Source organism: Babylonia areolata, chromosome 4 (assembly GCF_041734735.1).
Source record: "Babylonia areolata isolate BAREFJ2019XMU chromosome 4, ASM4173473v1, whole genome shotgun sequence".
NCBI lineage: Eukaryota > Metazoa > Mollusca > Gastropoda > Neogastropoda > Buccinidae > Babylonia > Babylonia areolata.
In genome coordinates this window covers 39,296,872-39,310,940 of record NC_134879.1, presented here as the reverse complement: position 1 = coordinate 39,310,940, position 14,069 = coordinate 39,296,872, and the positions used below count along the sequence as shown (strand labels likewise).

The window sequence follows — 14,069 nt, the reverse complement described above, 5'->3', positions numbered from 1 at the left end:
AATGTATTACAAAGATTTAACAGGTTCTGCACTTGATATTTTCTTCTTTTTTTTTTAGCGGGGGGTGGGGGTGGGGGGTGGTTCCGTTGTGTTTGTTGGGTAAAGTATGCAGGGGTGCAAGTGTCTGGACATTCTGGAAATCCAGTTTTCAAGTCATGGCACATCATTTCTGGATTTGCACCTTTGTATATGAGCTTCAAATTTTAAATGATTTTTATATGACCTGATTTTCTTTATTTTTACTGTTTTTGAAAGTTCTGAAATGGGTGCATGATATTGTGATTAGCTGTCTTGTTTGGGACAATTGGCAAAATCATTTTCAGAATGTTTTTATTCCCACCTGGTCACTTGCACCTCTGGTGTGGATGACCACTGGAAATGTTCATGTGGGCATGTAGTTTTATATGACTTGTATATCACCTGTTTTTATACTTGTTGTTTTATTACTCTTTGAAGTCCTGAAATGGATGCATAATACAGAGGGTTTCACTCCCTTCTTTTCAGCTGGACTGTACAATGCTGTACTGTTGTCTTTATATTACTGCATTGGTGCAAAAGGTCTTCAAAGCTTGTAGCACTGACATGTCGAAGGATTCTGTGGGAGTTTCATCTTCTGGCACTGTTAGAAAGATGCAATACACAATCTGTGGCATTGTGTTGCTGCAACATCCCTTTCAGGGTTACTTGTGCATTTAAACCAAAGGTGTCTTCTGCAGATCATGTTCCACATTGTCATATATTTTTGTCGACATACGCCCATATCCCCCACCCACACACATATATACAAATATATATATATGCACACACTGCACATTCCATTGCTCCCACAGTACAGACATGCATACACACACATACCTCATCCTCTACACACGCACAGCTCTTCTGACACATGTGTACACTTACACACTCGGGCACAGACACACACACACAGAGGCTGCCACTGACTGGCCGCAAGAGGGGTGGGAAAAGACCTCCGATGCCAGGAATGTGCACGATGCTTTGCAAATCAAACGAATATCAGCATCATTTCCAAACCAACATTGCGCAGATTTCTTCAAAACAGAACAGAGTCTCTGTGGGCTTTTCCAAATAGACTGAGCAAGCAAACTTATGCAGATGACCTCTGACCAGCGGTCATCTCCATTGTAAAAAGTACAGTAGTACTCTGGATACCCTAATAAGTTAAATAGTCAAAATTTACAAATTCGTTAAAGAGTCAGAATCTGACATTTTTGGTCAAAGTGATCACTTTTCATTGACCACCGGTCATCAACATTGTACAAGGTACAGTAGCACACAGAAGACACAGATAAGCTGTTAAAACCAGTTTCTTTGGTTTAGCTTGGCTGGGGGTCGAACTTGAGAGCTTCCACTCCCCAGGTGATCATCTTAACCACTAGGCCACATGTGTCTGTGTGGGAGTGGTCATTGTTTATTCACCTTTTCAGACTTGACGGAAAACGGTGTATTCATGTGTGACAAATTGTACCACAGCCGACATAAATATACAGCAATGTGGAGCACAATGTTACAAATTGTAATGCTGTGACATTTTGTACTGTGCACACCTTTTGCAGGGTTGCGACATCACACCAACATCACATGCAAGTGTTCTTTAATTAAAAGATGAATTATGCAATAAAACATCAAACAAATGAGTGGAGTGTTTGGGGTTCCAGTCACACAGTGTCCTTCCACACCACAGACCAGCTTCCTCTTCCCTTGTCCTGTGCACTTGCTTTTTTTCTCTTTTCCACAGTCTATGAAGTACTGTCTGTGTTGTTTTGCTCCGGCGATTAGGTAGTAAGATTGTAAACACTGGGATGGGTACTTGCTGTCCATTCTGCAGTGTTATTTATCTTACGGTCTTTTTATGTTTTTGTTTGGCTTTGAAGAAATGTTTTTCCTTTTTTTTTTTTTTACTATTTTTAGAAATCTGGAGATGATAAATTGAGTGAAATGGCTGGCATCCTAAGCACGGCCTAATCTTATTTGCCATAAAGGGCTAAATGGTCATTTCATGAACTGTGTTTATCTTGTAGGTTTTTTGTGTGTGTATACAGCATGTGTTTTGAGTTGAAGCAGTTGAGCACTTGTATGGTTTGAGAGTCCTGATATGGCCCTGTGCGGTCGGCTGGACTTTAAGCAAGAATTAACAATTAGCCGACTGCACAGGGCATATCAGGACTGCCCAACAACACAAATGTCCAACAATTTTAAACACAAACTGTCACGTATATGAAAAATAAAACCATTAGGATAAACCTACAAAAACAATTCATGACACTTTATCCTAACCATTTAGTTCCTTAGGGCAAATAAGATCAGGCCATGCTGAGGACTTCAGCTAAATTTATCATCCCCAGATGTAAAAAAGTTAGAAAACAATACTTTTAAAGCCTAAACAAAAAAATACAGAAAAAAGCCACGCAGGCAAATAACACTGCAGAAGGGACAGATGTGCCCATCCCAGTGTTTATAATTTCACTACCTAATTACCAGAGCTTATTGGGTTTTCAGATAATCAGTGAGTTGGTCTCGTTTCATGTTTCTTTTTTTCCACAACTACCACCACAAAATCGGTTTATATCACCTCGTCAGCACCATACTTATTAAAAATGCAGCGTCTAGCCTCCTGTCTTCCTCACAGACAAAAAGTGTTTGGATAAAAATGAACACCTTTTCCCCTATCCGTATGTTTTCTTTCATGCGAGCATGGCGGTCTTGTGAAGCAGTATGAATGTAGTCTTCAAATTTACAGCAAGGCAAACATGGACCCAATGTATCATGTCAGACAAACCCCCTCCATGGCCAGCAGAACAGAGAAAAAACCTAGTCTGAAGGTCTGGCAGGTCCTCTGACAGCAGGGGAGGGGGGTGTGGGGGGAACACTGACAGTATCTGGAATCTATTCTATTTTCCTGTCATTCAATTATTCAATTACAATCCGATTAACTTGTTTCTCCACTCTGGATATACAGGTTAATGACATGCACTGACAATTTCAATCCACTATCCAAAAGAGCAGTTGTTCCAGCATAGATTACAAATATACACATCTGTCCATCATAATATAAACACTGATAAATAAATTTAAAAAAATAAAAATAAAACATGCCAAAAGCCATGCATTACAGCATCACAAAACCACTGACATTTCCAAAGTGAACCTCTGACATAAGCAGACGTACAAACTTTTACGGACATGCAAATCTTATTTCAGCAACTAAATGGAAAAATATACTTCAATAAAAATAGTATAGTAGTAAACATTTCAATTACAATACTTCTGTTTAAGTTTGACACTTCTGTCAAGTGAAACGTTTCAGTAATGGTCGCAGTTTGAATTCCAGGACATGACCAACCTCATCCAATCATAATGCAAAGGGTCAACAATTTGCATTCTGAGAAAAATGGTGGGACCCTGTTTTGTCAAACAGAAAAAGACAGATTTCAAAGGAGTCTGCTCTCATCTTGTAACATTGGCATGGATTAAATGACAAGATCCAGTGTTGCACATTATCACCAAAGCCTGACATTTTCTTTTTGGCTAACTTGGCTAACACACTGCAAAAATTCAGCACTTTGGATCTACATGGCTAATCTGAAACTTGAATAAATGAAACAAAAACCAGTAGCGCACACACACAAATTAAAGGAATATGATTCAATACATTCCTGAACTGGAAGGATGATAAATCAACAGCTGAGGTGTGATTCAGTTTGACTGATGGAACTTGGTGCCCAGAGCATTAATAGCAAGAAAAATCACACAAATACACATCAAGTCCCTAAATGTACCTGAGAGATTCAATGTAATGCCATGAGGGAACAAGTCACAGAAAACAACACTGCTGTCCTTGCCCCAACCTACTTTCTCCTTCCACAGGTCTCACTTGTGTTAAACAATTCTCCTTCCACAGGTCTCACTTGCGTTAAACAACGAAGGGAAATAGTCACAGCATCTGTATTAAAGTCATGGAACATTTCCTTGCCACCTCCATGCTTCTGTTCTTCCCTAGTATAGTGCACGATAACCTGTATTCACCAATGATACCACTTTCATCCAACACTGGTGTCTCACAGCAAAATGCCACAGCCAGCAAGCAAACCTAAAACCCAGGACTGGGTTGCACCAACAATCTTCACACTGCTAAGTCTGCTTCGTGTTGAAAATTTTCCTTACTCTTTGTAATTCTTCTTCTTTCGTGAGCTGCAACTCTCCTACGTTCACTCGTATGTACTTGAGTGGGGTTTTATGTGTCTGACTGTTTTTACCCCACCATGTAGGCTGCCATACTCTGTTTTCAGAGGGCTCTATGGAATTAATGCAGACTTAAGAAAATTCTTAATGTTAAAATACAATTGCTATGATCACTCATGTAACCCCACCCAGTATACAACACATATTGAAAGGATGCCTCTCTGAGAGCTTTCAACAAGAAAGTTGATCTTTCAACAACAAAGGTCTATTTCTATCTCTAGATACCTCACCTTACCAGCAAGAAAAACACATTTTAATGGAAAAATGCATCTCTCTGTACACTTGAAAGTGTTCATTTACACCTGGTTTTCATCACCTGCAGCTAAAACTTATGTAATCAATAATACACTCCTAAGGCACCTGCAGCATACACACTGTCATATATAAAGTGTAGACAGGAGATAATCTGCCACACAAACACCCCCTGCCCCCTCCTACCTACGATACATGTGCTTGGTGTTTGGCAAATACTATTGGCAATGCACCTGTAACCAATCAGGTTTCACACTCTGAAAAGGACACAAAATTTACACACTTTTACAAACCATTCGAACATTCTACCAGAGGACAGGTCTTATTGCTATACAGCAAAGCAAAGGTACAATTCACTTCAATCAAGAATGAGTGATTATAAATAAGATTATGCTAAAAGAAATTTACTTGCATCGTAGTGCATACATATAATAAATACAGCTGTCATAATTTCTATTGCTTTAACAAAGTACTGGGGGAAAAAAAGTTAGAATATTTCATTAAAACAAATACACTTTTGTTTGGCAGAAATAATGAAAGCAATCAACATTTCTTAACGGAATGTAGACAGAGTAACACACTGCCATTTCAGCAGAAAAGTGCACATCCTTTCTGTCCACATATAATGAGTTCAATAACATGAAAAGAAATCAATTCAAGGTATTGGGGAAAATAATCCAAATCTGCAATTTCTTTGGTGAAGATTATGAAAAAAAAGTAAACTGACATGGTTGTCGTCCTAACTGAAGACGATCATCTGACAGGCACTGACAGATCTCATATACAGTTGGTACAGAAAAAAAAAATAAACAAAAACAAACCACAATATCTTTGTGAGCAAAACCATAGTATAATCTGTGCTACAGCAGTGATCTCTAAAGAGCCCCTAAGGAAAAAAAAAGATTACAATGGGCTTTGTAAACACACACATACACAATTATGGCCCCAACAGGTTGCTCACACATTCACTGTCTTTTCGCACATAAGCAAATATGGGTCTTCTCATTTGTATCACAGCAGTCATTTCTATGTTTTACACACACACACACACACAATAAGGCACACTAGTTTCTACATAGTAGAAAAAATGTTTGAAACAATGGCAACATTATTTACCAACAGCAGCAATTATAATATTGTAAAAAAAATAAAATAAAAAAATGGAAAGAAAAAAGTTTAAAAAATGCACACATAAACTGTGACGTTTTATGAAGTGTGTATCAATAAGAGCTGTAAGCCTCACAGTGTATTCATCCAGTGTGTGAAAGCACACACACACAACACAGCCATTCATGTGCACCACTAACGTTCACACTTCACATTTACACACCACAAAAATACTGTGTAATGCAGATATTTTGTGTTCAATCAACACTTGAAGTTAGTACAAAATAGTTCATTGGGAAGATCAACCCATGACAGCATTATCTCCCCTATTCATCTGGTAATGAACAGCAGCCGTTTCATTATTTATCACTGAACAGATCAGTCAGATCAAATCAAATCATGGTGCTTAGAGCCTCGCCAACCACTAAAGACATCTCAAGGCTATCTCCACCAATCAGAGACAGCAAATCAGACAGCAGCTGTTTTATAATCAAATAGATCAAGTACAACAGCTGTTAATTATTGAATAAATCAAATACAGCAGCTGTTTATTATTGATTAGATCAAACACAGCAGCTGTTTTATTATTGAACAGATCAAATACAACAGCTGTTAATTATTGAATAAATCAAATACAGCAGCTGTTTATTATTGATTAGATCAAACACAGCAGCTGTTTTATTATTGAACAGATCAAATACAACAGCTGTTTTTATCACAGAACAGATCAAATGTTGCAGCTGTTTGTTATTGAATACAGCAACTAATTTATTGAATAAATCAACTACAACAGCTGTTTTTATTATCAAATAGATCAAATACAGCAACAAAATTATTTCTTACTGAATAAATCAAAGACTACCAGATATTGTTGTGGTTTTTTTAACTAAACAAATCAAAAACATTGTTTTTTTTTACTGAATAGATGAAAACAGCAGATATTTTATTAATGAATAGACGCTTATTATTAAATAAATCAAATAAGCAGCTGTTTTATTATTGAACAGATCAAACACAACAGCTGTTTTTATCCTTTATTACTCAACAGATCAAATACAGCAGCTGTTTATCATTCATAACTGAGCAGATCAAATACAGCAGCTGTTTATCATTCATAACTGAGCAGATCAAATACAGCAGCTGTTTATCATTCATAACTGAGCAGATCATAACTGAGCAGATCAAATACAGCAGCTGTTTATCATTCATAACTGAGCAGATCAAATACAGCAGCTGTTTTATTATTGAAGAGATCAAATACAGCAGCTGTTTCATTTGTTATTTTGTATTTGTATTTCTTTTTATCACAACAGATTTCTCTGTGTGAAATTCAGACTGCTCTCTCCAGGGAGAATGTGTCGCTACATTACAGCGCCACCCATATTATTGAATAAATCAGACTACCCACTGTTTCATTAATAAACAAATCAAACACAGCAGCTGTTTTATAACTGAACAGATCAAATATAGCAACTGTTTTATTGTTGAATAGCTCAAATACAGCAGCTGTTTCATTGTTGAATAGATCATATACAGCAACTGTTTTCTATTGAATAAATGAAATACAGCAGCTATTTTATTACTGAGTAAATCAAATACAGCAGCTGTTTTATTACTGAGTAAATCAAATACAGCAGCTGTTTTAGCTTTGAATAGACCAAATACAGCAGCTGTTTCAGTTTTGAATAGACCAAATACAGCAGCTGTTTCAGTTTTGAATAGACCAAATACAGCAGCTGTTTCAGTTTTGAATAGACCAAATACAGCAGCTGTTTCGTAATTGAACAGATAAAATACAGCAGCTGTTTTGTAATTGAACAGATAAAATACAGCAGCTGTTTTATTATTCATCATTGAACAGATCAAAGACAGCAACTATTTCAGTTCTGAACAGATCAAAGACAGCAACTGTTTTATCATTCATCATTGAACAGATCAAAGACAGCAACTATTTCATTACTGAATAGACCAAATACAGCAGCTGTTTAATTATACATTTCTGGATAAACTAAAGATTACAGACTGTTTTCTTACCTAACAGAGCAGGGAAAACAGCGGTGTTACCATTTACAGCAGCTGTTTTACCACTTATCACTGAACAGATCAGCCAGTGATACCAAACAGTCACCAGGTAACTGCAGGTCAAGTCGTCTATCACAGCATCAGGGAGACATGATGTCACCACAGTGTTTTACAACTGGAGCCCAGTTTCATCCATTGTTATGACACTTTAATCTACTTATGTATTCAGTTTGTTTATATATTCTATATCATCTTATGTTAACATTATTGTTATCATAAAGTATCTACTTATGTGTTTATTTTGTTTATAGCTTCTACTTAATTTTATGTTAACATTTTATACAAACTTTGGCTACTGTTGGCTCAAATTTTACTTTAAACTATATACTTCTGTATTTATTTTGTTTATATATTCTATCCCACGTCATGTTATTATACTATAAAGTATCTACTTCTGTATATATTTTGTTGATACATTCCATCTTATGTTAACATTATTGTTATTACACATTAAATTATCTATTTCTCTATTTATTTGGTTTATATATTCTATCTAACTTTGTGTCATTATTGTAACCATACTATAAAGTGTCTACTTCTGTATATAGTTTGTTTATATATTCTTAGTTTAACACTATTGTTATCAGACTTTAAAATATCTACTTCTGTATCTATTTAGCTTACATATTTCATTTAATTTCATGTTAACATTTTACACAAACTCTGGGTAGGCTTTCAAGGCCTGACCATCGGAAAGGGTTTACACATTGGTCAGGCATCTGCCTCTAGGTTTTTTTTCAGATGTGTGGTCTGGTACATGGATCACACTTATAATAATAATAATAATGGGCATTTGTGGCGCTTAATCTTACCAAAGCCCTAAGCGCTTACAAAAACAAAAATAGGACAAGTATACTGGGGCGAAACAGCACAGGCATCAAGGGACAGTCACCACTTCCACCACGCTTTTGCCATTCTCTTATCACGCACACACCAGACGCACACGCAGAAGGGACACACGAACTGGAGAGGAATGAAATAGGCATGCCAATCAGGATGTGAAAAGAGTAGTTTTAAGAGAAGATTTGAAGGATGACAGAGAAACCGAACTGCAGAGGGAAAGAGGAAGCTAATTCCATGAGGACGGGACCTGGAAAGAGAATGAGCGTTGGCCCGCAGTCTTGGTTATTAAAGTGCGGGATACGGAGAAGGTGAGTGTCAGATGAGGAGCGTGACTGTCGCGATGGAGTCTACACTTTGACACCACCTTGAAAATGAAACTGTAGCCTACTGATGGACACATCACCACGCTTTGTTCAATTCTTTCTGGGTCAGTTTGTTTCCATTTCAAGTGGCCTCAAACCACATGGACTGATCCATACATGCAACACCACATCTGCTTTGGAAAAACAAAAACAATCCACACTGGTCAGCCCCCCTCCCTCCCCCTGCTCCATTGCGCCTCTTTGTGTGTGACACATCCAGGGAACTCACCCCAAGGAGATCCAGCACCTCTTTAGATTCACCAACACACACACAGTGCACACACACACACATGGAGTATATACACTGAATCAGAACAGGCAGCACTGTACACCACCAGACTGACTGGGGAACAATGTGGGTGCAGGTCTCCTCTGGCAGGTGGCCTGTATGTGACCTGACACAGTTTTCCATGCACTGCCAGCACACACACTGTAACAAAAATCCTCCCAGTATCAGTATCAGTAGCTCAAGGAGGCGTCACTGCATTTGGACAAATCCATATATGCTACAACACATCTGCCAAGCAGATGCCCAACCAGCAGCGTAACCCAACGTGCTCAGTCAGGCCTTGAGATCCTCACAGTGCCACAATCCTCACGGTGCCACAATCATCCTCATGGTGCCACAATCCTCACGGTGCCACAATCCTCACAGTGCCACAATCCTCACGGTGCCACAATCCTCACGGTGCCACAATCCTCACAGTGCCACAATCCTCACGGTGCCACAATCCTCACAGTGCCACAATCCTCACGGTGCCACAATCCTCACAGTGCCACAATCCTCACAGTGCCACAATCCTCACAGTGCCACAATCCTCACGGTGCCACAATCCTCACGGTGCCACAATCCTCACAGTGCCACAATCATCCTCATGGTGCCACAATCCTCATGGTGCCACAATCCTCACGGTGCCACAATCCTCACAGTGCCACAATCCTCACGGTGCCACAATCCTCATGGTGCCACAATCCTCACAGTGCCACAATCCTCACAGTGCCACAATCCTCATGGTGCCACAATCCTCATGGTGCCACAATCCTCACAGTGCCACAATCCTCACGGTGCCACAATCATCCTCATGGTGCCACAATCCTCACAGTGCCACAATCCTCATGGTGCCACAATCCTCATGGTGCCACAATCCTCACGGTGCCACAATCATCCTCATGGTGCCACAATCCTCATGGTGCCACAATCCTCACGGTGCCACAATCCTCATGGTGCACAATCCTCATGGTGCCACAATCCTCATGGTGCCACAATCCTCACGGTGCCACAATCCTCATGGTGCCACAATCCTCACGGTGCCACAATCCTCATGGTGCCACAATCCTCATGGTGCCACAATCCTCATGGTGCCACAATCCTCACAGTGCCACAATCCTCATGGTGCCACAATCCTCACAGTGCCACAATCCTCATGGTGCCACAATCCTCATCGGTGCCACAATCCTCACAGTGCCACAATCCTCATGGTGCCACAATCCTCATGGTGCCACAATCCTCATGGTGCCACAATCCTCACAATCCTCATGGTGCCACAATCCTCATGGTGCCACAATCCTCAATCCTCATGGTGCCACAATCCTCATGGTGCCACAATCCTCACGGTGCCACAATCCTCATGGTGCCACAATCCTCACGGTGCCACAATCCTCACAATGCCACAATCCTCATGGTGCCACAATCCTCATGGTGCCACAATCCTCATGGTGCCACAATCCTCACAGTGCCACAATCATCCTCATGGTGCCACAATCCTCACGGTGCCACAATCCTCATGGTGCCACAATCCTCACAGTGCCACAATCCTCACAGTGCCACAATCCTCATGGTGCCACAATCCTCACAGTGCCACAATCCTCACAGTGCCACAATCCTCATGGTGCCACAATCCTCATGGTGCCACAATCCTCACAGTGCCACAATCCTCACAGTGCCACAATCCTCATGGTGCCACAATCCTCACAGTGCCACAATCCTCACAGTGCCACAATCCTCATGGTGCCACAATCCTCACAGTGCCACAATCCTCACGGTGCCACAATCCTCATGGTGCCACAATCCTCATGGTGCCACAATCCTCACAGTGCCACAATCCTCACGGTGCCACAATCCTCACAGTGCCACAATCCTCATGGTGCCACAATCCTCACAGTGCCACAATCCTCATGGTGCCACAATCCTCATGGTGCCACAATCCTCACAGTGCCACACAGCAGCTGGGAACAAAGCCACTGGAACTGAACACAACATGGGGCAGAAAAAAAAAAAGAGGAAAAAAAAAGGCTGTGATCTGAGCGCAGCCACATAAAGAACAACAACAGCAATAATACAAATGGTCATCCCTTGTTGGTAGGAGGACAAGATGCTGACAAAAACATGCGAACAGCCGATGCCTAATGTATCTGAACCATGAAGATGACAGTGAAGAGATGGCCCCAGTTGTCCCCCTTGTTCCCTGAGGGTCCACACACACACACACACACACACACACTGCAGGGAGGTCCTGTCTCCTGCTCCCTGTCCTCCCACTCACATCACTTCAGCTGTCCATGATTGTCAGACGACTAAAACCAACAGATGGCGGACTGCCCTGTGCCACTGACACCCCACCCCACCCACAACCTCCACACTGTGGCTGGATGTGGGTGTGGGGTGGGGGTGGGGGGGGGGGGTGGGGAGGCAGTGTTGTCTGGCTTTCATCTCCTGAACTTCCTGCTCATCTGGGAACAAAGATGGTGACAATGATGAGTGAATGTTGTTATGACAATGATGAGTGAATGTCGTTATGACAATGATGAGTGAATGTTGTTATGACGACAAAGAGTGATTGTTGTTATGACGACAAAGAGTGAATGTTGTTATGACAATGATGAGTGAATGTTGTTATGACGACAAAGAGTGAATGTTGTCATGACAATGATGAGTGAATGTTGTTATGACGACAAAGAGTGAATGTTGTTATGACAATGATGAGTGAATTTCGTTATGACGACAAAGAGTGAATGTTGTTATGACAATGATGAGTGAATGTTATTATGATGACAAAGAGTGAATGTTGTTATGACAATGATGAGTGAATGTTGTTATGACGACAAAGAGTGAATGTTGTTATGACAATGATGAGTGAATGTTGTTATGACGACAAAGAGTGAATGTTGTTATGACGACAAAGAGTGAATGTTGTTATGACGACAAAGAGTGAATGTTGTTATGACAATGATGAGTGAATGTTGTTATGACGACATAGTGAATGTTGTTATGACAATGATGAGTGAATGTTATTATGATGACAAAGAGTGAATGTTGTTATGACAATGATGAGTGAATGTTGTTATGACGACAAAGAGTGAATGTTGTTATGACAATGATGAGTGAATGTTATTATGACGACAAAGAGTGAATGTTGTTATGACAATGATGAGTGAATGTTGTTATGACGACATAGTGAATGTTGTTATGACAATGATGAGTGAATGTTATTATGACGACAAAGAGTGAATGTTGTTATGACAATGATGAGTGAATGTTATTATGATGACAAAGAGTGAATGTTGTTATGACAATGTCTGTGATGGGTTCATGGTTTATAAAACGTTACATTAATGTGACATATTCATACTGATAATATTCACTAAAGTGAAAGAAAATTCATGACAAGATGTCTACCTCAGCATGCAGGCATGTATGTGTATTTGTGTATTACGTGAGAACACACACACACACACACACACACACACAACATACACATCTCACACAAAAAACCAACAAACAAATCCTCAATTCAAACATGCACACATCATACACTCACTGTCACAGACAAAACACACACACACAAACAACACACATACTAACTCACTCTCTCTCTCACACACACACAAATGTGTAAAATACAATATTTACAGACAGAGATTCCAAATCAATATCTGTTGTCCAAAAGCCAAGCCTAGTTAACTGATCTTACTAAAAGAATTACAGCCAAGGCTAGTGAAATTTGTTCACAAATGTTTCTTTTCTTACTATGCTCATGTTTATGTTTTATTGTGTCTTATAAACCTGAAGGTTTTATGACAATAAAATGTTCTAGACTATTCTATAAAATGTTCTATTCACATGCTCACTCTCATACACACACACACACACACTCACTCTCACACACAAACACAACATAACACAACACCCCCACCCCCACACACCTTACTAAAGGCCCCTTTCTTCTGGTCCTGCTGAGCACGGAGGTCGTCGATCTCGTCTTTCTGCTGAGCCAGTCTGTCGTTCATGCCGCTCAGGTGGTCGCTCAGCATGCTCAGCTGTTGCTCGTAGCTCTGAGCCGTGGTGTGCAGCTCATCCTGACACCAACACACAGCACATCATCATCTGTGTCCCACTGCTGAAGCCTTGGTGCTGTGCTGCTATCACTAAGTGATCAACACTAACTCACACATCACTTCTTACTTCTTTAAACAGCAAGTTATATTTAGATCAATTATGACAAAAATAGCAGATTCTTGTATACAGCTCTATCTAGGAAACTACTAAAGTGCTCTTCATTAAAAAAAAAGAAAAGAAAAATGCTAAAATTAGTACATGCATAAACTACAACTCAGTATTCTAGATCTCTTCACACATGACAATATAACACATCAAAATGCACCAAACAAATTTTGTACAAATACATACATGAGCCAGTCCATCAACTAACCTGCCTGACCAGCATGTTATTTAGCTGCTGGGGTGCCCATAGATGTGTGTGTGTGTGTGTGTGTGTGTGTGTGTGTGTGTGTGTGTGTGTGTGCCAGATATAAGAACTCATGGCAACAAAAAAAAAAGAGGACTTGTCTCCGGAAAAATTGTGAAATACAGCACACACACACTAGCATACAGAAAGAGGAATACAGGTGGCCCTGCGCTGAGGTGATGTGCTCCCCCCCCCCCAGGGGAGAGCAGACTGGATTTCACACAGAGTAATCTATTGTGACAAAGATTAATGCAATACAAAAAAGCAACAACAACACAATGCAATATATTCTCTCTCAGAAGATAAACATGGTGGGTTGACAGGTTTTAGAAACATAAAACATCCAGAACACACACACACACTCGCACACACACACTCGCACACACACACACACACACACACACACACACTCGCA

The 14,069-nt window shown here is 40.2% G+C and overlaps 1 protein-coding gene across 1 annotated transcript in view; it reads right to left on the bottom strand.

Annotated features, from left to right (window-relative positions):
* Positions 1 to 11,582: 11,582 nt before the first annotated feature.
* LOC143281684 (protein phosphatase 1 regulatory subunit 21-like) overlaps positions 11,583 to 14,069 on the bottom strand; it is a 38,410-nt gene continuing 35,923 nt past the window's right edge. Inside the window, exons 18-19 of the mRNA XM_076586933.1 lie at positions 13,113 to 13,265; positions 11,583 to 11,639 (exon numbers count right to left, since the gene is read on the bottom strand). Coding sequence (XP_076443048.1) covers positions 11,616 to 11,639; positions 13,113 to 13,265 — 177 coding nt within the window. The 3' untranslated portion in view covers positions 11,583 to 11,615. The remainder of the gene's footprint in view (positions 11,640 to 13,112; positions 13,266 to 14,069) is intronic.